Here is a 27662-nt window from a genome sequence, read left to right on the forward strand (position 1 = left end):
GGTATTAAAATAGAATGAATTTACAGTAAGTGCTGAGATCAGTCGGGGACTTCAACTCCTGATCTGCAAAAGATATCCAGAGAAAGACAGAGGAGTAAGAATGAATGAAGCCAGGGCAGGGCTGCTGTTGGGCAGCTGGAGGAATGCATAAGACAGACCAGTCCAAAGAATCCCTGTGCTGAGGCTTAATGGCGACAGAAAAAGGTACAGGTTTACCACTACAGAGGACAGGCTGTGATCTGTTCAGGACTGAATGGGATATTGAAGCATTGTTTATGGCTTAGCTGAGGGCTGCCGACTAGGCAGGGATGCATTCAGACCACAGGTCACCTTTAAAAATGTCACTTTTCTAGCCTCTGAGAGATAGATGTTTGTCTTTTTTGTAAGAGACTTGTTTTTTCTAGCAGAAAGGTCATAGTATCCGTTCAGCCAATCCTGAACGTACTCCAATATTAGAAGGCTGATCTGTTGGAGGGAGATATAGTTCAAGATGACTGTTATAACTAAGCTGAAGGGAAGATTTTTTTTCTTTATTAATCAGACTGCAGTCATCTGATGTTTAAAAATACTGGTTTGTCCCCAATTTGCTGAAAGTTGCTGAAGCCAAGGATAACACGATGGCTAAAGCTCCAATATTCAGAGATAGAGTTGTGCTTTACTGACTTTAGAGTTCAAGTATTTCAAGGCGCTAGGATAGGGTAGAGTGTTTTTCCCCCCAGGGCTCTTATTTCTTGCCTCTATGAAAGTCAGAAAGAAAGCAAGACAAATTCCTATTAATAACATTCTAACACGGCATCAGAGATGAATGACAAATGTCCTGTGATTGCTCCATTCCTGAGACCTTAATAGTATACATGTGTGTGCTCTGAAAGTCAGTGCTCCGCACACCCTAACATCAGGCTTTTTCTGAGTATCACTAATTTAAACTCTATAGTTATAGCTGAAAAGCAGCATGAAATATGCTTTCATAAACACCAGGTCAACTTTGACCATGGCATCATGCTAAAGAAAGAAATCTCTGTCTTTTCACTGATAAGATCTAATTAGCCCAAAGCAAAATGTAAGCTGTTTTTCAAGCTTCCTTGTTCTTTTCTTTTCTTTCTTTTTTTCTTTTTTCTTCTTTTTGAACCCCAGATCTGTAAAGAGAACATATCTGGTCTTGCTTACAACCATCTTTCATTTGGAAACTTTTGTGAAATGACTGATTTGTTTCATTTAGTCAAGAAAAAATGCATACCCTTCAGTATGGGAAGAAACAATAAATTATAGCAGAAAATGCTCATGGTTGATGTGACAGTATCTTAGAAGGAAAAGAGAGAAGCAATCTTTGCAAACTGCCTACAGCTGTGCTTTCAAACTGCATGACCCTAAGGAACAAGACCTGACCAGTACATCCAGAATGTCTCACTGCATAATTAAGCTTGGCTTTGCAATTCTGAAAAGTTCCATTGTGTACAGAGAGTTCAGAGATTAAGAGCTGAATACATGAATATTCTGGATAGTGACAGTGCCCCTAAGTACTTGTACAATGCAGCCCAGGTGCATGCTAATGAGGAAATGTCATTTAATTCATTACACCAATCAGGCAGGATTTACTTCTCACAAGCTTTCAAACTGGATTTCAAGAACAGGATCAAGCAGAGATGTGAAAAGGTATGGTATTGCCTATAGAGTACCATATTCTAGCATGCCACCTATAGCGCGTGTGCAATGTTTTGACCTGTGGCAGGTACAACGTGGAAATATTCGCTAGCTTATTCCACCTGAAAAACTGCAAGGAAATGATGCTGAAAAACACCTTATGTAAAAGGCATAATCAAGCTAATTTTCAGTAAATTAGATAGTAATGGACAACTATGTAACCATGGGATCACATAACTCACCTCAGGCTGACTGCTTGAGACTTTACACTGCTTCTACAACACTGTGTGCTACTTATGCTGAGCAATGTTTTTATGGGCTACGTGAGCTATAGTCCTATACTGACTCTTGTTGCAGATGTTAGCCTGAAAGAATATCTTGGGAATGGAAGCTCCACTGAACACATATTTTAGTTCTTCATCAGTTAGTCATCAATGTTACCTAAATGCAATTTATTTAAAAAAGTAGTTAAACTAAGGACTCCATTAGGATTACTTAACTTCAGCAAGAGGCTGCTCATCTCTGTCATCTCAGTCCTGCCTGAGCATTCTCTAGGCAAGGAGCTACTCAGCTTTGAAGTGTATGATGCTGAACTAACACTGAATTTCACCTCTTTGCACAGTCAAACAAGGAATCACCAGCAGGCTGATACTAATTGCTCTTTAAAGATGTTCTGGAAGATTGTCACCTTAATGCCTCAGTAGTCATCATAAATCTCAAAAGGCTATTGAAAAGACTGCAAAATTATAGCAGTCCCTGCTAGCGATACATATTGCGTGCTGTAAGGATTCAAGGGGCAAAACTCTCTTCAGATGAGTAGTACAAACTTTAAATGGTGAATTACCTACTGTTCATATTTTTAAAAACATGATCCTAGACACTGTAACATCTGAGTAACTCAGAGAAAAAGAATGCCGATATTTGAACAGGCTTGTCTTTCATGCTTTCTTCTTTTTCACATTAAAAAAAGAGTAAAAAAGTCATGATGGAATTCTATTTCCAATCCACTGATCTTGGTGGGAGGCTTTAATTCTCCTTCAAAAAAAATGCACTTAATGAACTAGGCTTTTAAATAAAAAGTATCAAAAAGGAAAAGTTATTCTTCCAATTAATAGCATCACTGGAGGCTGCATTGGAACATGAGACAATAACACTGTGACAGAACGTGCTCCACTTCAAACAAAACTCTGATGAATATGGTCTTTTTGTAGTACATTCTCCTTCACTAAGGAACCATCAAAATAATTTGTACTATGGATGTTCCCAGAAACTCCAGCAGAGATGAGCTGTGCAAATAAGGAGCAGTCATTGCCTCAAAGGCATGAGAAGGACTTGGTTTCTGTAGCTTACAGTCCCCAGGGGAATGACATAGCCAGCCAGCATTGTAGTCGGCATCTCTTCACTTTCCATGCCTAGGTTTCTAACTACAGCTGCATCGACTGGGGCTGGCAGTTAGCACAAGTCTAGATAGAGGCTCAACCTTGTTTTAGTGCCATTATACAATATTTACACCTCTGACCTAAAGACGTTTCACAGATGGGGGGACAGAGAATCCAAGAGCAAAAGGGGTGGGATTCATCTTACTAAACTAGCTCTGTTTATGTTCTCTTTGTAGTTAGCAGAGAGACATCATGGCTTCAAAGGGCAATTCAGCCTTTACTAAGCAAAGGAGATAAAACTACTACCTGGAGCTGCCTGTCTTGCAATGACTAAACAGAGCCTAACAACTGGCTCAAACACAGCACCTATGTGTCAGATGGCTAGGACTCAGTGATGTGAATTCAATTAAGTGATGGACCCATGATCATACAGAAGTCTGTAGTTAATAATACGAGCTGAACTCATATGAACTTTCCTTTCTTTCCTAAACTGCATATTTCCAGTGGAGGTATGAAAACTATATTTCTAAGTTTGTCCACAACAGAGCGATCAGTTCTACTTGGTGGTACAAGGCAGTAGAAGGACCTTGGGCTGGGCTTTAAGCAGCCAAGGTGAGAGATTTGTGAAATGGCAGCAGGAACACAGAGATGTCTCCCCTCATGTCTCCTTGTAGAATAAAATCATAAAGAGAACAGAGAAACCTCCAGCACACCCTGCACTGACAGTGAAGATGACAAAAAAAATAACCAATAGCCTTGGAGCTCTGTCATATGTAAACTGCAAGCCATGTGCCAGAATTCTTCATTTTACGCTGAAATCTTTGGCTCACTGAAGTCACTGGGAGTTGGCCATTGATTTTGGTGCATCAGTGATTTGGCCCATAGTACTATAAACAAAATTGATTTCACTGCAGCAGAAGAGAGGAGTGTTTTCTCCTTTTTACAACAAACACTAGCTTTCTCTCACACAGAGATCTGTTCTATTCCATGCATTTTCTCAATGAAGGTTAAACTAAAAGTGATGGTTTTAACTCATCACAACTCAGAAGGGTACCATTCTACTTCAGAAATGCAGAGCAATGGCTTTCCATCTTCCTTTCTAAAGGGCTGCATGAATTTTTTACTAGGATACTGGCAACAACTTTCCCAAATTGAGGAGTGTCCCTGGATGATATAACCAATTTTGGGCCATTTGTTCTCATCCTCTGCAGCATGAGGTATTTTGAGATAAGCTGTTGGCAAGAAAGGCTGTGGTTTGCACATCAGTGATCACGCGCCAGAGGAACAAACCGTGGGGAACCACAACTAGCAGTACAACTTAGAGCAGTCCATAGGGGCAGTAGTTAGGTTTAGGACACTGATACTCTGGCTCCTGGTTCATGCCTAGGACCAAAGAAGCAGAATGTTTGAATACTGCAGCTTGTTGGGTCTTCTACTGTCACATCCAGCTGTATCACTTGCTGGAGAACAACTGATTTGCAACAGTGAGGCCTGTAGACAATCTTCTAACATTGGTTCCTAGGAATGGTGCTGAATGCACATGAGCAGCCATAAATCCTGAAGCTGTTTGCTGAGCCAAAGTGAATAAGCAGCACAAAAGGGTCTGTCAGTTGCAATGCGCGACTGCAGTTTTAAGCCACCATTCCTCCCATGGAGTTTTCTCTCAATTCAACAAGAAAAGTTATTTTCTCCAAGGTAGAAGAAGATTAACTTGGTTATGATCTTTATGAAGAATTAACAAGTTGTCCATAGTTTATCATAAACAGATGGCAGGTCAAGCCATGAATTTGTAATGAATGTTAGAACAAAGGACAGTTTTCTTCTATATTTATAACAGCTTTCAATATACCTCTCAAACCACAGCTGTCCTTGATTTACTCCTCTTATCATGTAATATGAATTAATCATTAAAAGTGAGGCATATAGAGGATTTTGTTGATGTTCACAAACATTTGGAACTCAGTAAACATGCCTTCCTGGCACTGGAAGATTGTAGAGTATTTTTTTGAAAAAACCCCAAACCAAACCCCAAACCCAACCCCAACGTGTTTTTTGGTATACTGCAAGGCTAGGGGTTTTATCTCTTAGAGAATACAACCTACATTATAGTAGGTTGCCAAAATAATTAATTTGCAATTACAAACTCCTTGTTACCACCCATTGTGATGAATGACTGCTGATCTTTGGTATGAAACACCTCAATGTCTGGCACAAACCCAGTATTTTTGTTATAGGAAATTAGATTTTTTTCCTCCCTATTGTTAATATTCTCCTGGGATGAGAACCCATAGCCAGCATTTCATAGGCTGAGCAACATACTGTAAAGAAATTGGCAACTCTTGATGTCCAGGGAGGGCAGGTGGCTATAGGTAATTTTTCAGATTTGCTTTATCGCAGCTGACACTATTTGGCAACAAGAATATTGTTTAACATCACACTTTGCCAAGCTGATCCTTACTAGTGTTTTCCAGTTTCTGGAGTGTACAATCTTTCTGAATTCATGAAAGTTGTACCAGGCGGTTATATGAGATGTAAAGTGGTAGAAAAAGATTTCTCCTCTACTTTCTCTCCTAGTTGAAACCCAGCTTGACATATCATATATTTCTGTTTTCACCTGAGAGCATGAATCTGTGATGGTTCCTACAGAAGACCCAAAGATCTTGCACTGTCTGTCAGGTCAGATGCTGATCTGCATGGCATTGACATAAGCCTGCATTAACTTAACTGGTCAATTAATCTGGATTTACACTAATGTAAGAGAGACTGATATCTAACACACTGTGCTGAGTAAGATCCTCGGCTTGTTGCCAATGGGGAAGAATGAAGGACAGTTACCCTGGATTTACATTGGGTTATCCGAGATTAATATAGGCCTTAGTATTTACAGAGAACCTACTGTAACTGTGAAAAAAAATATGGCAAAGCCAATATATTACAAGGCTTCTATGTATCTTTCTTCTTCTAAAAATCTTTTCATTGGGCTATGTAATATAATAGGTTAACAAGCTAAACTGTTGCCTGAGGGACAGAAGTTGCATGTTTAAACTTATACCCACAAAGCTGAAAATGCACCCTTGTGAATTTCAGCACTAATGATGGAGCTAGTGTATCTTGCTTGTAATTCTACCTTCCTTGATATAATACCAGTTAAAAGGAGAATAGTAAAAAAAATGAAACTGGGAACCATGAACCATTCTGTGCTATTGGCTCGAAATACAGTACTTCAGTCACAGGACAGAAATAGACTATGTTGAGGCACATAAAATAGTGAAACAATTAAGTAAAACTGTAAATGGAGAAAAATCCATAAAAATCTTGCAGAGAATTGCTCCTGCTATATAATCTTGCCTCTTCAGTTATACCCTAGAAGAGTCCAAAAGCCAACTGGAGAAAAGGAACTCAAAAAATACAGCCTTGGCCTGTACCTATGCACCTGAATGCATTCCCTGCTACATTATTACTAGAGCAGAAGGGGAGAGAGCTTAGGACATGGCGGGAGCCTTGGGTAGCTAAAAAGTAGTCCCTAGTGCTGTTCACCTTCAAGCACAACTGATCTTTGTCACCACCATAGCTAGCCAATACATTAAGCCTGTATCTCCCTGCAGCAGGCCAGCAGTGCAACCCCACATCATTTGGGACATATGTTTTCGACCAAATGAGTCAAGGTAGACTTCTACACAGAGTCCTGCAGCTGCTCCCTTCAAGTGCAGCCTAGAGCATGTGAACCGTACAGACTCAGGCTATGTGTCCTGCTAAGCTTTCCAGAGAGACACATACATAAAGACACATTCTGTTCACTAGCTGCCTGCATTCTTCACAGGAATGTAATCCTTGACATAAAGTTTGTCAGCAAAATACAATTCATCATGAAAGAATGAACTACTGTCTTGCTGAAGCATCAAAAGGCATATTTTCAGCAGCCTAGGAGTCTGAGGCAAGTATTGGGAAACTGAACAACTTATATTTGTTCTTTTGACTAGCACAACTACAACAAAAATGTAAAAAAGCTTTGAGTGCTAGAACATTTAACAGCTCAGATTTCAAACAAGGAGGAACTATTTCAAAGTAGAAAGAGTGTATGAGATATTTGTTTCCTTAACTGAATGCAAACTGGATGTGGAATTTCCTTTTGGAGGAAACGATTGAATGGGAGATGGTTTGGATTCCCATTTGTATATTGCATCATATATTAAAAAGGACGTTATAATGAATTGCAATTCTGAAGAATCCAGGCGAGGCGACAATAAAAAAATTATTTCAGGATAATACCTTCAGTGGTCTCTTACTGTGCCATCTATCTTTCAACTAGGTTCAAAGACTCTTGGGCCAGTAACAGTTTAGTTATGTAACTCATAATGCTGCATTGCTGTTAAATGCTAAAAATTATTATATCCCTTTAAGATAAGGGGTTTAAAAGAGAAGTTGCAGTAGTGCAGAGAAGTTTCAAGTTTAATAGCGGTGGTAATGGAGGTTACACATGGTTCCTAGTAACAGAACAATACTCTGTCTTTAGAATTATGGTACACAGTCTTAATCTCAAGCACTGGACTAACAAAGGTAACCTCAAAGACATTTAAAATAACCTTACAGACCTGGCCCTATGTGTTTGCAAAGTGAACTAGATATTCCCCATGCAACACTTGAAGTATGCTGCACGTACATTGCAAATACACAAATTTCACAGCCAAGACTGCTTGCTGAATCTGCTCAATTAGCTCCAAACGCTTTCCACAGCTATAATACGCAGTAAGGACCATCTGCAAATAAACCTGACAGAAAATGGAATAAAATTCCTCTTCTTCAGAGCATGGACAGGCAATGGCTGCAGAGCCATTACTAAGGCCAGTGGACAAGGTATTGGCTGGTAGGTCCAGGTTGAAGATCAGCATGGCCATGCCTCCAGCCCTCAACTCTTCTACACAGAAGTGGATCCAGGGTCTAAGAACATAAAACCACAACCTGCCTGGCATAGATTTGGAGATTTTACTGCTGCCCACCCCACTCTTGTACCTTCTGAATGCAACAGGATCCAAGATCTGATATAGGATAACCATAGTCATTGCTGTCAGACACAAGGTAAGTTGTTTATATAGGGCTGGGAGCTCCTTAGGGAAGTGATCTGTCTTCTCATGCAGAGTCCATGTATTCATGTATAAAAATAACAGTCTGTCATTACCACCCAAATGGCCTGTTCTATTTACAAGTTGTATCTGGACTTGACTTTTTAATGAGGTTTTGCCTCTTTCTTACATGGCTTCCTGGTATCTTCAAATGATCTTGGTTTGGGAAATTCAGGATTGGAGGCCAAGTCACCACGCAAGCTGTTTGCACATAAAGCATCAATGCCCCTTATTTTAATCTGTGATAATTACTACTGTTAGTTAAATCTTGCTTCCCTGATGACTCTTAACAATAAATAACAAATGCACAAGGCATTAATTGCAAAAATTTGTTGCTTGTTCTGAGATCAATTTGTAGTAATAGAAAAAGTTTCCATCTTAGTCAGCACAAAGCTCTCTCACAGCAATTTTTACAGCACCAGGAACAAATGTTTTACAATGGAATTTTGCCCTGGAAGTATGAATTTTAAAGAGTTCACTATAATCTAACTGCCACAGACTGTGTTTCTCCTTAAAAGAGGAACTGTTTTAAGCTGGAGAACACCAAAGAGGAGTTGTTGATAGCTGTAAAAGCTCTCCTCCTAAGTCTAAGCCCTGCAATAAAGCTTCTGGATCCTCATGATGAAAATACTTTGCTTAGGATTTGCGAAGAATTGAATTCCACACCAAACATTTCAGCTATCTGGGTTTCTGGGACAATACATTTTCTTCAAAGAATTGTATCTACCGTATCCTTTTCTAGCAATCCAGTGGTGTCTTCTGTTTACCCCTCTACTTAGAGAATAAGAATCTAATTGTGCGACCTAAGTGCCCAGTCAGAATTAACCAATATGTCTAGAATTTTAAATGCTCATTATAAACCAAATCTAAGTCCAAGAACATCCTGCTGGACTCACACAGGGTGAAATTCCTGGGAAGCAGAGAGTTGGCACAAGCTCTCTGCAGACAGAAGCAGGCCACATATGCAGCACATAAGCTTTTGTGCCCTTCTGCACAGGGAGGACCCTGATCCTGAGTTAAGAATTGCAAATAACAAGTGATTTTGCACTGATCCTGTCCTGCTCACATGCAAACAGTATATCCATCAACAACACTATTTACCAATGTATGATTGCAGCCTTTCTAGCAGTAAGCCAATATCTTTATCAGATTGGAACCATTCATACAATACTGAATTTCAATCCATATAATGTGATTACACAATTATTTCATATTCCTCCCTATAAAGAGAATCCGGGTCAATTTGCATGCCAAAATGTTTTAAAATTCCACAAATAAATAAATAATGTTATTTCACCTGTTAACACACGGGAACTGTTTGTTTTGGCCAGCTTGCATGGACTCTGTGTGCCAGGTATGAATAAAATAAAGTTCAATACTCTAAACATTCTGTGATACAAATTCCTGGCTCAGCACAAATACAGACTTTTTGTATGTGGCAGGTTCTTAATGCATTCTCCAGCACTGACACCATTAAATTCATGTATCTATAAGAGAGTATATCTATAAATATTTGTAATTCCTAATCACAATGTAAAAAAAAGTGATTGCAGATAAGCCAATTTGCCCATCATGGCCCTCTATTGCACTGGATTTTGCTTGTTGGAGTTTGGGTTTTTGGAAAGCAAAATGCAACTACTGTATCCCAGTGGTTTCTGCACATGCCGTACATTCCAGAACACAAAGTAGACTTTCTGTTTAAAGAACAGCACAGTTACAAAGATAAGATAAAACCAAACTGGAATATAATATTCCTGGGAAATTTTGGTTCTTTATGCAAACATGAAGTCAGTAATGTAAAGGATGCTTTATGAACAACACTGGCAAAGGCTGAGTTTCTCACACTGCCAGGCCTCCTTCCCAAGCAAAACTATCTATTCTTTAAGATCAGAATGTAAATACAGAGCAATCTCTGCTCTGGTTTAATCCACTGCATTCAGGAATTAATTCCACTGATGTCACTGGAGAAACTAAGTTCAGACAGGCCTAAGTGAAGGTAAAATCCAGCCCTGAGGAAGGGACTGATGGTTTTGGCTCTGCCTTTAAATTCATGGCTTTCTTTCATTTCAGGTGGTTGGAATAAGTCTAGGACTGGACTATGATGTGTAGGTCCCAGACTAGCATGAAATTCAGCTGCACAGCTCTAGTCTTGCATCTGTGGTAATAAGATAGTGTACTGTCTGACTCTGCATGCAGGACCTGCATGAGGCAGAGGAATAGAATTCAGCTGTGAGTGCTCAGTTAACCTCTGTTTCTATGTGAGCCTGCTAGGGCTTCCTCCCAATAGTATTCAGTTTAACAACAGCTCTGCCAAACCTTCATATTTATCACCTGTGAGGTAAGAAGACTAAGGTCCAGCTCTCTTCTCAGCTCCATACTGATGCTTTGAGGGAGACAAAACTCTCACCACAGCCCCCTTGTGAGATTTCCCTTTTTCTCAGTGACTAGCTTCCTAACTCAAAGTGCAAATTTTTAACACATATTTACACTCAAGGAAACCAACTTTCTGCTGTTTTCTTTTTAGCTTGCCCAGGCTGGGCATGGGACACATCCTTAGTTCCCTGCACTCCTGGAAGATACTGCTAATGAACTCTTTTCTGTAGAATTCAGTCTGCTAGCCAGAACTGTTCAGAGTTTGCTTTTTGAAATAGGAAAAGCAGTTTCAACATTGTTTATAAAGTAGGTTTTTGACAACAAGAGTCCACCTGTGGTGGGAATCTTGTGTAGGTTTTGCCTTTGGATGGTTAAGCTATCAATTAATACTCATTTCTATCCTGTTTGGAATACACTTCTCTAAAACTTGCTGGGTCATATCCACAAGACTGTGTTGCAATGTTTGGGATATAAATGGCATAAGGGGAAAGTTTAAATCCCAGCAAAACCTCCAATAAAAACCACTTAAACCGTTCCTTTCCAAATATTTAAAGTGCAAATTAACGGAGACAGCACATGGAAGCATAGCACTCTAAACACCTTTGCACTCAGAAAGAAAATACCATGTAGTGTTCACTGTTACCTTAGACCAATCGCCTGTTTTCCATTCGTAACAGCCTGTGTGATCCTCGCACTCTTCCTCATCTCTTGGCCTGGTGGCAGCATCACATTTTCCTTGAGAATTTGTGCATGTCACTGTTCTTTTCTGAATCCCCTTGCCACAGTCTGCCGAGCACTGCAAAAACCCAGGTATTTGTTTTCTGTTACATGATGCCTAGAAATGATAACTTTTATCTTAGTAGCATAGCTAAAAGGAAAAGCTGGTTTTATGAACACAGAGGAAAACAGATAACCCATAAGATTTTTCTCCCAATAATCTAAGGCCATCTCAAACATAAAAGAGTAATTTGAAAAGCATGATATCTGGTTGTGAAGTATTTTACTTACAAAAAATGGTAATTCTGAAAATCAACTTTCTTTGAAAAATACCAGCTGGCATTTTGCTAGAATTGGTGTTACAGATGAAAAAACCACTAAATCTTGTGTTTAAGAGCTCATCATTCATACTGAAAAGAGACACACTGAGATTTACAACACATAACTGCCATATCCCCTGATGTATCATGGGAGTAAAACGATGGTGATAAATGCATTTTTAAATCACCCTAGCATGAGACCACTGTTACAAACACATTTCTGCAGTAAAGTTTGTACATACCATGGCAAAGTCACAGTTCCCACACATGTTCTCATGTGAAACACATACATGACCTTCACTCTTTGATTTGCCATCTGCTCATCCTTACGTTAGTTCTGAAGAACTTCAAATGTACAAAGGGGATAGCTCAGGAGAGGCACTATTCAGTGAGCCACAGTGTTGTGATCGGCTTCCAACCATGGCCAGCAAGCTAGCCACAGACATTAGCAGGGATGAAAGACAGACTTCTCAACACCAAAGGCATCAGCAGGGACTGTTTGAAGTCCTCTGAGAAAGCAGCAGGCTACCAAAGCTGCTAGAATCAGTTGCTGCATTAAAATTTGATTCAAACATTTGGGCACTCTAACAAACATTCATGCAAGTGAGCACAAATTACCCACAAATGTTTTTGTGCCTGGGCACTATGAAGGTAGCTTCTAAAGAGCAGGGATATCTGGTCACCCATTTGTTATTTCTGCCAATGGTTGGCTGGAAATTCTGTTTTACTGAAGAATTCGCCTTGATCTCATTGACATACTAGGTGGGAAAAGGACACTGGCATGAACTGAAACAGAATTTGGTTTAAATAACCAGTTTGGCAATAGAGTAACAGATCTGCTGATGCTGTCACAGCCACGTAAGTGCATGCCACTACACAACAGCATAGCTAGTCTCTCAGCTCTTCATTTTCATGCCACTGCAGTGGTTAAGAGTGAGAAATTTTCTTGAAGAGCCACTGGGGACAGGTGGGTGGAAAAATGATATATATACCAACTGAGATAAAAACTAACCTCCTCTAGCATGTCAAGTTCTCCCCTTCAGGGGATCAGCATGGAAAAGACAGTTGATTTGACACTGAATAAATAGTGAAGATATGAGATATTCTGTGAGGTCTTTTGAACATATTCCAAGAAGCTTCTCCATCCAGGGGGTCTATGCTGGAAACAAGCGTCAGCTTGATATAAATTACATCAAATGGACAAATCTCAGCATGCCTGTCTAACCGTCTTAAAAACACAATCCAGGCAGTGCTGACCTGCTGGCCTTGTTAAGGACATGAATGACAAGCGTTTATGAGCTGGCAAGCAAACAGACATGCCTTTAAATACTTCAGAGCACTACAAAGTGACTTCTTGAAAATCTGGGAAACCTTCCACTTAATTTACTATGTGCTGCTCATGGCATGACCTCCTTACGGATGTAACATCTTTGTAACAAGCACAATTGTATAGTTCTGCTAGATACGGGGATTAATTCTTCCAGGCTTTGCAGAATTCCAGAAACTGCTTTGCTGGACTCCTCAGAGCGCAAGACTTGCCAGAGATCCCAGGCTGGAGCTCCCTAAATGGTACCTTAAAGCCATGAATTTGCCCCAAGTTGTATAGACTTTCCCAAATTATATATAATTTTCCACAGTCCTCAGGGTGGACTGCTCAGGGTTGCACTCGTTCATCTCAAACTACAAAGCACAATATATAAAATCTTTCAAATGGTCCAATTTACTCAAAGTAAATCAAACTGAAGTGGGAGTATTTTTCACAGTGGGAGAAATCTCTAGGTGGGTTTTACAAGCAAGTCTGGGAAAAACACCAACTGTTTGTTCTTCCCACAAGCTTTTAAGTCATTCACAGATTAATACTGCATATACTTTCCTAGACAAAACAGCATTTGCAAAAGGTTTCCAACGGATCTTTGGTGGTCACATATAAATCACCCTCCTCAAGAGTTTTTTTCTTTCCTCAAGTCCTCTGTTTTCATGAAGAATTTCTTAAAATATAGATTTTACAGAAATTCCACAACAGAGCAGTCTACAAATTAATATGTGCAGTCCCTGAGTGTCCAGCTGAGGTCGTACGGTCTTATTTTATTAACAAATTACTTAGTCAAATCAAGACAGGTTTTGTAAAGGAGCAGCACAACTTTGCATTTAAGACACAGCTCCTTTATTTGAAGGAAATCCATATTTTTTCGTACTCTAGTTCCCTAATAGTAGAAACATTCACCTTTTTCTGACAGTCTCTATTTTTGTCATTAAAAATGGGTTGAGCAGTACTTTGTCCAAAACAATCTCAAGTGTTTGGCAATAAAAGGGGAACGTAATTTTTTCCACAATGAAGATTGGATTGGAATTTGCTTTGAAAACACACATTTTTGATTGGGGACCAGACATCAATGTGGTCAACTGTTTTTTTGTTGTATAACCAAAAAGTTCAAAAACATACGTGAGAAAATTGATTTATAAAAGGATACCACTACTGTGATATTTAGACCACAACATCAGATTAAAATTTTAAGGATTAAAGTGATTACCACTAAAGAAAGTCCTAGTTATGAGAAGTGTTCAAACTGGCAGAGCATCAAATGTGTCCCGGAGTCAACTGTGCTACATAATAGCAGAAACGTGCCAGAACAAGAATGAATTTAAAATCATGAGTGGGCAATTACAGACACGGCAAAAGGTAAATAAATTTAACAAAGGAAAAGTAAATCAGTTATTGAAAAAATGATCTAAAAATATTATGTATTTGCAAATGAGTTACATGGTCACAAATACAGAAGATTTCCACTTTGGAAAAAGTCTTCTGTAACTTGACTTACTCCATTTCATAAAAAGGAGAGAGAACCTAGGACTGTTAACAAAAGGCCCAAGTAAAAACTCTGCATATAAAACAGGTAGGAACTGCATCATAAGAACAGTCTCAGCTATAAACAGTTCAGCTGGTTCAGCTGTAAGAAATAAAGAGGGCATAATCTGAAACGGTTACTTCTATAACACACAAATAAGACAACTTACTAAAACTTTGGTGTGTTTCTCCACATTTGAAATGAAAGAACTCAGAAAGCAAACAGATCTCATGCATTAGTGAACAGATACAGTGTCCTAATGAAAGCAAACACTACTCTCACTTAACTGTCATCTCACTTGCCAAAGATTTCCTGTTCAAAAGGTAGACAATGGAATCACATTGTGTTTGTTAAGAGACACTGTTCCTCAGTGCAAGATCCCTTGTATCCTGAGCTTCTGCAACTTTTAAGCACATTTCTAACAATAATATTTTGCAAAAGCTCTTTGACAATGTTTTAAACAGGAACTCACTGTTTCAAAATAGAGATGAATAACAAGGAAAGATCCTTTTCACAGAAATTACTGTTGCTGGACAGTCCCATAACACAGCCAGTCTGGAATGAGACTGGTAGAGCTGTAAGCACTACATCAAGAGTGAAAGGATCTTCTCATCATTCAGATGAGCCTAACACATATCATGTCAAAACCAACAGGGACATGCTATTAGGACTGTTACTCACAAGGTACAGACAAAGTTGCTCTGTATTAGCTGAGTCCTGGTCGTGAACTGTAGGCATACTCCCAGTTCACTCTTGCTAAACAAAACACAGGCTAACTGTCTAGACCACACATTATTTATATCTGAAATGCATTTATAATATCTGAGAATAATTTCTTAACTCTGCAACCATGTGAAGATGTACCTTTTATAGAAAGTATAACCAGCTTTTCCATGTTCTTGGAATTACATGAAAGAAAGGTGGATAAGGCCCAAAGATTGTACATTCTCTGTAACATGCAGATGCTTGATAAATCTGGTATTTGTTTCATACTGCATTTAAATGGAGGCAGAAGCCCTGGTGGGTTACTATACTTCTGGCCTCAGGTCAGTGAAATGTTTTTCCTTGCTGGTCAGAGTTTTCAGATGGAAAGATATAGTTAATATAGCACGGTATCTAAAACCTACCTTAATAACTCATCTGGTATGGAATACAAACTTCAGTTCCAAACTGATCATCTCAACAAAAGACAGTCCTACCCAGTGCCCCAACACCATGAGGCACTAGGTATGCTGACATGAGAACATGCTCAATTTTAAGCACTTAGCTGGATTAAGGGCCAGTGTATCCAGAGCTGCACGCAGTCTGGCTTCTTTCTTGAATCAAGTTCCTACCTTTGACCACTCTGATGCTTCCCAGATAGAAAGGCAGTCCCGTCCTTCACAGCTTTGTACTGTTGTTGGTTTATTGCCAAGGCAGTAGAGGTCTCTTGTGTTAACGTAGGTGCCATTTTGCAACTGATAAACACAAGTCACTTCCCGGTGCTGGACACCTTTCTCACAAGTAGCAGAGCAGGGACTCCAATGGCCCGTCACCCACCTGGGAAGGAGACAGAGAAAGAATGTTAAAAACCTGCTAGGATAAAACATTATGCTTCACTTAAAAACAGTGAGAAATGTGCAACTCTTCCTAGATTTGTGGGTTTTTCAGTGGTGCTGTATTGCCATCACACTGAGATCAGGTGCCTTTGGAAGCTGAAATGTGTAAAGCAGAAAAGGGTATGTATACAAGTGAATATTGGCTTCTGTTTCCACACTAGACAGAAACACAAACTCTGTATAGCTCCCTTTAACCCTCAGTCTCTACAGTGTGGGTGCATTTTTCGCCCAGGTAAAGACAGACTTGTCTGGAGACCATCCTATCCCACAAATATTGTTGCCTTTGAGAGGTACATGGGAAAACCACTGCTACGTCTGCACGCACATCTTCACTGTGCAGTGGAGCTGCGCAGAGAACCTATACTTACTGTGTACAAACTGGGATGGTGCTATGGCCAGATGCCTAGCCCAAAACAGCTTTCCTGCATCCAGCACCAGAGTCAGATTCTCTAGCCCTACATTCTATGACCTCAAAGCATACAAATCCTCTAGATCCCAGACTATTCGAATGCAAAGATATCTCCTGCCTCACTTTTAGTTCACCCTCTCAAAGCTGCTGGTGAGATTTCACTTTTCATAGTTGGGCTTTCCAGGTTGTTTAATTGGAATCTCATCTGTTTGAAGTTCATGGCAGTAGGGACCTCAAAAATGGAGAATAACTGGCCATGTTCATTCTTAGAAAATCTGAATTGCATTTAACTGCCAAGGCTCAAGAAGTACTTACAAAGACAAGATTTTTCCTATAGAAAGGATTCTACAATATTGTTTCAAAGCTCCTGTAGCTCACAAGGATGTGCCATAACCCAATCTGGATGGGGGCAGGGGCATTTCCCTATACCCATCGTTTCTGTGAGCCTTTGGGATTCATTTACTTTGTAAGCACATTTCAGTTGCCATTTCCTTCCCCTTTGATCAAAGTGTGCTGGAGACAAATACATGGCCTTTTTTTGTTGTTTGCTTTGTTATGTCTTTAAAGGCTATTTGGCAAACACGCAGCACAACATTGTGAGGTGTTCAGGTTCCTCCAAAGTAAGGAACGCATTGCTGCTGTGAGCAGTCTCCAGCTGTGGGCATGCAAGGGAAATGAGGCATCCTCACCCCTCTGTCTTCCAGCTCAGTGTAAGGCCAACTGAAAGGCTCCCACTGACTCCAGCAAGTGCTGGAAGGACCACTGTGGTTAGAGCCGGGCTACAAGGCAGTGAATAAAATGTCTAAGAAGAATGTCAATTAGGAGGTATGTAGGGAGAGACAATTTTTTCCTAAAGACAAGCAGCATCGATCTTTACACTTCCTGCAATCTGTCAATGAGGAACATGCTCTCTGTAATTACAGGCATTCCTATATGAAGTGAAAGACTGGAACAATAACTGTGTAGGTGCTGTGCACCGGAAGGCTATCATGCCTTTCTCACCAGGTAATTGACCTTCTAGCCTGTTATTTAGGACTGTCATGTAGATTAGTATCCTTATACCATGAATCTTTTACTTGTCACCAAATCCTGGGCTATCTATTATGACAAGTGGCTCAAATAAGACTTCTCAAAAACTAGTCTGCTCAGAAAAACTATTTCATTTTGCTGAAGGCTCCCATAGTCCGTGTAGAGCACCATACTTGACAACTTATTAACCACGTTTCTTTTCAAGTTGCCATGTAAGTTCTCCTAAATGAATCAAACAACTGTTTCCCATGTTCCCATTCCCAAACGGGGAAAAATCGGTTCAGCACAATTTGTAGAAACATCTTCACTTGGTGCAATTGTCATGAATCCATTTGTCAAATGCTATGACTGATGATCTGGTGTGAGCACTGATGACTGCATTGAGAGTGAAGACAGAAGCCATTTGGTTTGAGCAGGACAGGATTGGGCAGGCTGGCCACCTGTCTTTTGTGGAACAGGGCCCCAGTCAAATGTTTCTGTGTATTAAAGTAGTTGACACATCTGCGAATTTCCATTGGCTAAAACAGCTGGCAAGACACCAAACATGTTTCTCTAGACAGTAGTTCTGGTGCATCTCTATGGCTGAGTGCTTGGTATTTTGCTTACGAAATGGGAAAATGCCAGCTGGGTAATCGAATACTAGGGCTGAAAGACTGACAAAAATAGCCTTGAAGTGCAGAAATCAGTGTTCCTGAAAATTAATAGCCAGGCTCCCTTGATATCAGCTGGGTTCTGTCCTGTCAGAGCAAATGTGGAGGGAGTTATCTATCTGGGTGAAGGAACTGCTCAAGAAGGGCGTGGAGGGGGAAAGAGTGACTTTGCTTTATGAGATGAATGTGACTCACAATGCCAGCAACAGTTTCTGTACAGGCTCCACTGAACCAATATTCACTTCAGCACTGTACTCTCACTGTGATCTACAGCTACTGGCAAAAGAAGAAGGGAAAGGGACTGAAAGCAAAGGAGAAAGATAAAAACACATTCTTGGCAGAGGCTGTCTCGTGAGCTTGCATTTAGGATGGGCAGCACGCAGCGTGCCAACTATTTCCAAGATGCCTTAAGAAGTAAGGTTATAACTTTCCTTTCAGGAAGGAAAATTCCTTTCCTTTTTTTTTTTTTTTTTTTTTTGTTGTTGTTGTTGTTGCTCTTGTGGAGGGGAGAAATTACCTTGTTTCTATCTTGTTCACTGGTCGCTAGTTAGTGCCGCTGTAGCACAGATACTACAGAGCGTAACTGGAAAACTGGCACAGAAAAAACAAATATTATCATCATCATGAGAAGAATGATTGCATAGGGCATGAGCCAAAACCCAGGGAATCAATACAAAGCTGTGCCTGTGGTGAAAATGCAGTCTCCAGCTTTTTTGTCAGAGTGGCATCTGTATGGCAAGCTCCAGCTACCAATCTACTATATCGTTGATCCCTGATCTGAGGCCAATGGTTACAAATAAGGTAGGGCTATGCTGTAAGGGATCTCTGAAACTTCACAGCCCACTCCATCCTACTTGTGACAACTGCTGCTAACATGGAATCAAAATACTTAGAAATTAAAGGCTATTATAAAGTGGTGGTTTTAGTTTCATATCCAACAGACAAGTAACAGATTAAATGTTTTAATAATAATAATATCAGTAACGTAGGCTATTTTCAAAGGCATCAAGGGCATGATCACTTTGACCACAAAATTTCATCCTCTCAGTGAAATCTCTGCTTGGTTCAATGGCTTGCAAAAATAACCTGGCAAACAAGTAAATGTGAGTCCTACATGCAGTACTGGCAGTGCCCTGATCTTCCCCCACAGTTCTCCCAAAGCCCCCTTCACAGGCAGCTGAAAATATTACTCTAGTGCCTGTAAGACACAGAATCATGGCAACTATATTTCAACATCGTTCACAACCAAAGTGGAGAGACAAGGGATTTATGGATAAAGTGATTAAATACAAAAATTCCTGCGAGTTTCATATTTCGTAAAGGAATGCACAGCAAGGTATTAGCATAATTACTATCTGCAAGTAATATACACACAGGGAAGAAAAATGTGATGTACAAATAGTATCACATTATGGTTACTATTAAATTACACTACAGACAGACTTCCCTCTCTACACTGCCATTATACCTTTTGAACACACCTGGATGTGTTTAAGAATGAGACTTACTTTTCATTTTTTTAAAAAAATGGTATTTTCCTTATGACAATGTAAAAAATAATTCCAGTGTTCTAACTCAAAACACCAAGCTAGCTCTGTATTATTAACTAAGCCAATTAACTGTCGTACACTAAGCCCTGTGTACATCATATAGAGCATTTGGCTTCCAGTGATGTTTTAAGCCTGTAAACTGATTTAAGGATTGCTTGACACCACAGTTCTTTTCAGTTTGGTCTTTCCCTCCCAGGTTACAATCTATCTTCTGTTGGACCATGTGAGTACTCTAGCTGGAGTCCCTGGAGAGCCCCTCATGTTTCCAACAAGCACTGATTTATGTGACAAACACACTTATCTTTCTCACAATCACAGGGATGGCTTTATCCATGGTATTATTTTTTGTAATCTTACCTCTATAAACGAATCAAGAGCTAGATGATCCCTGCTGGTGGTTAGAATTAGGAAGAAAGTGATGAATTCTTAAGCACAGATTTTTTAACCTAGTCAGTGGCTGGCTTTCTAGTTAAAAAAAGCCCAGAAAGGTGTTTTTTTCTATAGCCTCAAAAAGCTGGGATGGGCATGACATGCAGTCTGTGAGGGCTGTTTTAAATCTTTGTCTTCTGAGTGTTCCTCAACCTCTGACCTCTCACTATCTCTGCTGAGGAATTGGGAGTTCTTCTTCTAATCTGCTTTGGCAACACTGATCTGGCAGGCCCCTGGAGCAAACTTGAAATATCTTTTGGAGGTTCAGTTCATCATTTGATCTTTCTATAGTCTGGATTAGTCATTAACCTTGAATTATCCACTCTACCTACTTGCCTAAGACTCACACATTTTCTAGGAAAAAAAATTGTCTACAGTGCTATGTACACAAACCCAGGGGAGATGAATGTCTGCAAATGAAGACTTGTAGCTGAGGATTTCGGAAAAAATACTATGAAGATAAAATGGGTCAAGGCTGAAGGATGGGGTGGAGGAGTACAATCAAAAGACATGAGGTCACTTTTAAGAGATTTATAGCCTCTTATAACATAAAGCCATTACATATTCTAGGGTAAATATTGCAGCCCATTAAACTTCCCCTGGTTATTTCTGTCTCGAGCCCTGCAGAAGACCTGTGCCTGCAAACATGGTTCTGTTCTGCTAACTAAACATCCATGACATATTCACACATGCACTCACTATCTACAGGGACTGTGATACTTTTGTTCTCTCCCCAATGGTACAGTGAAATTAATTTCCCTGCTTTCACAATAATAGCTTGGATGTGACCAAAGACACATTTGCAATAACACAAATTTTTCTATTTTTATTAAACCTGGCTCTTTACTACAACTGGTTAAGAGCCTGTACTACTGCTGAATAAAGTATCAGAGGAAATTTGCTACTAAACAAGACATAGCTAGTCTGAAAAAGCACTTGTGACAGAAACTGATCTAAAGCAGTGTAATCTGAGGGTTCTATTTCTAATAGATTTTATTGCATACCTTGTGGTTTAACATACATTGTTGCACTAATGTACAGCTGAGGATAACTCCATGTCTAGTTAGCACTGGTTGTCTTTAGCACCAGTTTGTGATGCAAAATCATGTCAAAGTCACTCTTCATTTTCTGAGGCACCTGGGTGAAACTGCGGCTCTACTGGTGTTAGGCAAAACTCAGACCAACTTGCAGTAGGACCAGGATTTCACACTGGATAATTTTAGCAGGGAGAATTGGAAAAGATTTCTGAGAATCAGTCACATGGAATTGACAGTCAGATATTTTTTGCTTACAGCTATCAAACTAAGTTCATGCTTGAATATGTAGAAGCAAGAAAACACTGTTTACAAATGGACTCATGGTTTCCATGAAATATGCATAGTCTGCTATTGTACCTTTCTCTCCCTACACACTTCTGAAACTCTCCACCATATCTCTGCATTACTGGGGTCAAAATGATCAGGTGAATCTTGACTTTTGGGAACAGGTTGTACCACACCCAGTCACTAGAAGGGGTTTTTTTGGGGGAAAAAGTACAAGGAATCTAGTAGAATAATACAGCTGCTGATGTCGAAAGTAGGACTCCAAGACTAACATTCCTGTCTGATTGCCTTTATAAACAGTGCTCAGTAATTTTCCAGTACAGTAGTCATTCTGCTAACAGACTTGCCAACTTTCACTCACACAGGTTTCTTTTTTTTCTTTAGTGATTATCATTTTGACAGCTTTATTTTTTTTAAATTTCCCACCAATTATAAGATCAGCCATCGGACAATGTTTTATAATTTACATGCATCTCGGGAAGTTTTTTAAATGGAAGACATTGTATTCTCTCTCCTCCCTTCCCCAAATTGAGCAGATCACTCAGTTTTGGAGGACTCAGTGTGGCATTGGTGTGAGTAGGTGTCCTTCTTGCTGGCAGCTGCCTCACTACACTAAGGCACAGAATATCAGCACTCTCAGAGCCCTTTTGTAGCAAGTGACCCCTACCCTGATCCATGGCTGGTGTATCTTTGATGGGGCAACCGGTGTCCAGCTCCATTCCCTGCCTTTCAAGGAAGGCAGTGCATTTTCCTCAGCTCACACCACAGGATGCAAACAGTGTGAAGAGCATTACAGCAGGCAGCAGTAGGACTGAATTTCACAATTAAATATTTTGCTAGATTACCTTGCTAATCCTTTTTTTGTGGGTAAAGAGTGCACTTGGCCTGAACAACCTCAAGCCAAAGAAGCACAGACCATTTAACATTTTAAAACAAGGCAATGTTCAACCATAAGGTTGTTGAGTCAAACATTATAAAGGAAAAAACTGTGATGTAAGCCAGCCTGGGTGTTTACATGAAAGGTAAGAAACCTGTCTCATGACTCCATGTGAAAATTTATGCCAAATTAACTTCTGTTCTAGCAAGTCATCTTGAATTATTTGATGTAAATGTGTTTAGCAGTAGCAAATAAGCCCTCCTCATTCTACTCTCTGTCTGTTCCCAAGCATTCTCTTACTTCTCTTCCAGAATTGCTTTCTTGAGTTGAGTTGCTGGATTTGCTTGAAAATCTCTTTTCTGTCTTTCAGTAGCTAATTAAGTACTAATTGCCTGTTGCTGTACTTCATGAACTGCCTACAACCTGGAAAGCATGTGATTTTGTCTCCTTCTAGTGGATGGTGATAACCAGATGTGCCCAGAACGGGACATCAGCTACCCACTCACAAAGGTGCCCAGAAGTGTCTCAGGCTTTCTGGTCTACAGCAATTGCCTTCTAGTGCTGCAACACCTGCCAGAGACCTACTACAGCTGCCCACCACAGAGGATGGTTTCCCTGAAGAGCAGCCACCAGGGCGCAGCATTGCCCGCTCACTCAGCCGCCTGCAGCCACCGTGTCTTGCACAGTGTCCAGCACAGTCCTGGCAAATTCATTAGGCTCAAACCGATTCTGGAGATCCCAACTCCAGTTTTGGGAAGTACTTCAAAATGAGCTCTTACGTGGTGCCTCCTTGGATCAGAGGGTGCTAACATTACTATTTATGCCAGATTTCCAGGCTAAAATGATTTGAAACCCTCCCCATGGCTGTTCCTTCTTTTCTTCTTTCATGTAACCAAATTCAAAACACACCAAAGGAGATGTTTCTTAGCACAAGGCACAGATAAGGTTTTGAACTTGTTGCCATTGACCATTACGGATGATAAACATTTGTACAGGTTCCAAAAGCGTCTGACTGCATTAATGAAAGAACATACCCATTTGGAACCATTAAATGTCTAGCTCAGTCCCTTCAGTTAACAGACACTCCCAATATGTCCCTCCAGTTTAGTGTAATTTCCATACAGCCCTGCAAGTAATTTGCTAACATTCTCAAGAAGTTTTCCATCACAGTGCTATCCCCCAAAATTCTACTATTTGCAAGACTTTCACCTCACAAAATAAATTCAAAACTGTTCTGCTCCCCATCTACCTGTGATGATAACACAAACAAACACGGTAAAACAGACCAGAATGAGGGAGACAGACTGAGTTCTGTATTCTTAGACTGTTAAAGAGAGCACTGTCACAGGTATATGGTGGAGTCTAAAGGGAGAGGTCGACTCTCAGACAGCAAGGGTCATACAGATAAGCACCATGAGCTTAAATCAGGCCAGGAATCAAAGTAATGGGGACTATCAACCATTGTGCACTGAAGCACTATGCTTTGAGTGGTCACTAGCCTTTTGGGCAGGTCGGCAAGGTGCTGAGCCAGCTGGGCCCTTGGCTGACTCTTATAACTGGCTTCATTTTTTCCTCAGCAGGCATCATTGTGTTGCGTGAGCCCTTGGAGAGCATGGTGTTGGATTCCAGTCCATGGATGGAAAAGCGAAAGGGGAACAGAAGAAAGAAAGAAGTGATCCATGTAACCACAGAACTGACCTCAGCAGCATGCCAGTTTTTAGAGTGGATTTGGAAGGAAACAATAATCAAGGACATAGTGGTAAATGGATGCAACATAGGTTTCCTCCAGGCAAAACTCACTGGCTATATTTCTTCAATTAAAATGCTGCTTTTCCAGACAAAGGAAATGTGGTAGATTTAATCTACTTGGTTACCAGTAAAGAACTCCTTTTTCTGCACTGGAAATGCTTATGTAAGTCGGAGAAACTGGTGATATGCTGGGAAACATGGATATCAATGCATAATTTGTATGGTAGGTCAAAGCTGGCCACAATGTAGTGCTGTAAATGAGTATCAGGTATGAAGGGAATTTAGATTAGTTACCAGTGGACTTCCTGAAAGATCTGTCCTGCATTTGATCTAATTCAGTATGTTCATTAATGACCTTGGCACAAAAAGAAGAAAACTGCTGAAAAATTGAGGAAAATGCTGACAATACAAAGTCTAGAAGCATTGTCAATGCAACAGAGGATTAGGATGTCATACAGGAAGAACTGAATAACCTTGAGTACTGCAATAACAGAGATAGAATGAAAATTAATAGCGTACAGTGCAAGGTTGTGTGCTTAGGGACTAATAACAAGCATTTCTGTGTTAAAGTAGGATTCATATGTTGACACAAATGAGGAGGAAAACATCTAGAATGCCTGTAAGCCATAAATATGATGCAGCCATGAAAAAAGCAAAGCATGTATCAGGAGAGTTACTGCCAATGAAGACAGGAGAGTATGAATGCAACTGTGTAAGGGCTAGATTGGACTGAGACTGGGATTCTCCATACAATCCTGGTCACTATGCACTCAAATTATGAATTTAAATAATGTAAATTAGAGCACTAGTAGAGAAGGTGACCAAGGGAATGAAGAATTGATACACAGTCTCTGATCCAATAAGAAGTTAAAGAAAAGTAATGGATTTAGCCCAGCAAAACAATGGAAGGAGGAGATCCACTGGTTTGCTGGATCATATGGCACTTGGCCCAAGGCAAAGAGCTGGGGAGGGAAAATACTGTATAAGCAAAGGAGCAGAGCTGATGCAAGAACAAATGGCTGAAAAATGACAATGAATAATTAAGGCTGGAAATAAAAGATCCTGACCCACATGAACAGCAAGGTCACGGTATAGCCTTCCAGTGACGGAAGGAGACTGTGGAGCAAAATCAGTTTATGGAAAGGAGTCTATGACAAGCTGCCAGTAGTAGCAGAAAACTAACCCTTGGACTCAGGAGATAATTTCAAGTCCTAAACAGTGAAAATAAGGGCTCAGGTCTCCTGTGGTTTTCTGTAGATGAATGCAGGGATTTCTGGCTTTTATGCTGCTGTTAAGCATCTGTGTAGGAACACCACATATTCAGCAGGTCCCTGAAAGAAATCAACCTCTATTAAAACCTATTACAGCAAAGAGGAGGAAAATTAACAGTGTTTGCATACAGGCCATTACAAGTCTAACAGTTGGGAAATTTCATGTGGTTTTGGTTCTTTTCCTGCATTAGAGGGGAGCAGTTTCATATTCATAGACCCAACCATGCATGTTGAAGTGTGTGGCCACTGGCCGACCTATGTTTTCAGTAATAACAGCTGATGTGATCTGTGATTTCTGAGTCTTGTGCCAACATGAGTGCTGGGTTTGCCTATATATTTGGGTTGGTGTTCAGTGTGCTGGAAACAACCCATATGCACCGCATGCAAGAATCCAGATTCCATCTGGTTACAGCAGGGTTTTGTAAAAAATATCTAAAGAGCTAGGCAAAGGATTAGAATAAAGAGGTGCTAATAGGGTGCAGTTGGGACAGGAAAGGAAGCTGTAAAGAATTTAATGGAAAAAGAGGGTCAAGGAACATAAAAAATAAAATAGGAAGAAAAAGAAGCATTTTTTTAAAAGGTGAAAGAGTAACAATAATAAAGAATGAAAGATTCTTTTATTTTTGCCAGTTTCAACAAAACCCTTAAGAAAATTCTCTTCTCTGACATTTAATTTTAAAACATGTCAGTGTATCCAATCCTTTTTTCAATCCTGCTTTGTTTTTTTCAGATGCTGTGTTGCAGTTGCAGAGCTCTAATCTTCTCCTTGGCCTCATGAAACTACTGTCCCCTGCCCCAGATTATTTGGCTCTCCCAAGAGGTGGCTGAAGTTCAAAGGGATATATAATTTGCAAAGCACTTTGGGATTGTGCTGGAAGAAAGACACTGTTATTAGTACCGTACCCTTTTTTTCTCTAGATCACTTTATATATATAACGTGGGTTATTATTTTTTTATTTTTATTACAATCTCAACAGCAATAGCCTCTTCTTCTTCCTCCATTTATACAACATGATCTCACCACATCCCAAAGAATTTGCAATCCAGATTATACATGGATTGAGAGAGGAAGCAAAGAGAGTGTGGGATAGTGAACTAAAGTCACACAGCATATCCAAAAGAGAAATAAGAGAGTGGGTGTCCTATGACCCAGTCCTGTGCTGGCCATAAGACCCTTCCCTAGAGATAAATTCTCAGTAAGGTGATTCTTTTAAATTTTGAGTAAAAGTGTAAATGCAGTTTAAAATGCACAAAACAGAACAGGTTTACTATAGAAAGGAAAGCATTGTTCCTTCTTCTGAACTCAGGTAAAGGGCTTAGGTCTGAGTGGAAAGGGAAAGGACCTTATTGTAACAAGATGCTACAATAATTTTAGTTGAAACCCTAAAACAAATTCAGGGCTCATAAAAAAAGCATTGACATGGTGAAAGAGAATGGTTTCTTTAAGATGTTCTTGGTTAGAGAATATGCTAAGCATGCATTTCTAATATCTGGGTGGGCAAACGCAAGTGGAAATTTAAATTCTACAGAGGCACAGGGAATGTGCTTCTGAAAATGTTTCCAGTTAAAAGCATGTTAAGTGTGAAAGTGTAGTCCACACGGAGGGAGTGAGGGAATGTGGTCTATCAGATCATCAGCAAGGATTTTGTGGCCTTTCCGGGTACTAAGCACATTTGGTGTTTGCTGTCATTGCTCTGAAAAAAATGGACCAATAAGAGTGTCACTGTGCCAGTGCTAATTGCTCCTGGGTATAACTGTGCTAAATTGGGGCTATAAATTGCCTGGTAAACCCACAAAGAAGAAGAGATACCTTGCGATAGCATTAAGGGCTGGACCTGAATCGCCAAAGGAACACTATCTGGATAAAGGAACAGATTTTCTCAGGACATTTTGTGTGATTTGACCTAACCCACTGTCACTGCCCTGGACAGGCAGCAATGCCATGGTGAAAGTGCACAACAAAGAGGAGACTTCACCAAGGGCTCAGTATCATGGAGATCCCCCTGAGAAACAGCACTGTGGGTCTTACAGCTCTAATAGAACTGATGGCCAAGACTTCCCTTTGTTGCTCTCAGCTAGTAGAGGCAGAAGCTCTCCACTTCTTCCAGAGCTTTCTAAGTTGCTTTTCTTCATCTCTACCAGCTGGAACCTCTCCATGTACCTGTCTAGGATCACTGCATTCTCCTCCCAATGGCTTCACAAAAAGTCTAGAAGAAATATTTCATGCCAGGGAAGAAACACAAGCAGGTGTTCCTTGTTTCTATCTTTCTGAGAGAATGACATGACAGAAATGCCAGCATCACTGAATTTAGGAAACTTCCTCATGGAAATGACAGTTTTTTCCTTGACGTCATTGGGAGTTTGGCTCTCCTTACACACCGA

The 27662-nt window shown here is 40.1% G+C and overlaps 1 protein-coding gene across 2 annotated transcripts in view; it reads right to left on the bottom strand.

Annotated features, from left to right (window-relative positions):
• Window positions 1-27662, bottom strand: part of ADAMTS17 (ADAM metallopeptidase with thrombospondin type 1 motif 17) — a 198485-nt gene that overhangs the window by 12221 nt on the left and 158602 nt on the right. For both annotated transcript variants that reach the window (XM_049811684.1, XM_049811685.1), the window contains exons 20-21: window positions 15731-15935; window positions 11157-11309 (exon numbers count right to left, since the gene is read on the bottom strand). In XM_049811684.1, the coding sequence (XP_049667641.1) occupies window positions 11157-11309; window positions 15731-15935 (358 nt within the window). The remainder of the gene's footprint in view (window positions 1-11156; window positions 11310-15730; window positions 15936-27662) is intronic.

The sequence above is a fragment of the Accipiter gentilis genome, chromosome 10, assembly GCF_929443795.1.
Source record: "Accipiter gentilis chromosome 10, bAccGen1.1, whole genome shotgun sequence".
Lineage (NCBI taxonomy): Eukaryota > Metazoa > Chordata > Aves > Accipitriformes > Accipitridae > Astur > Astur gentilis.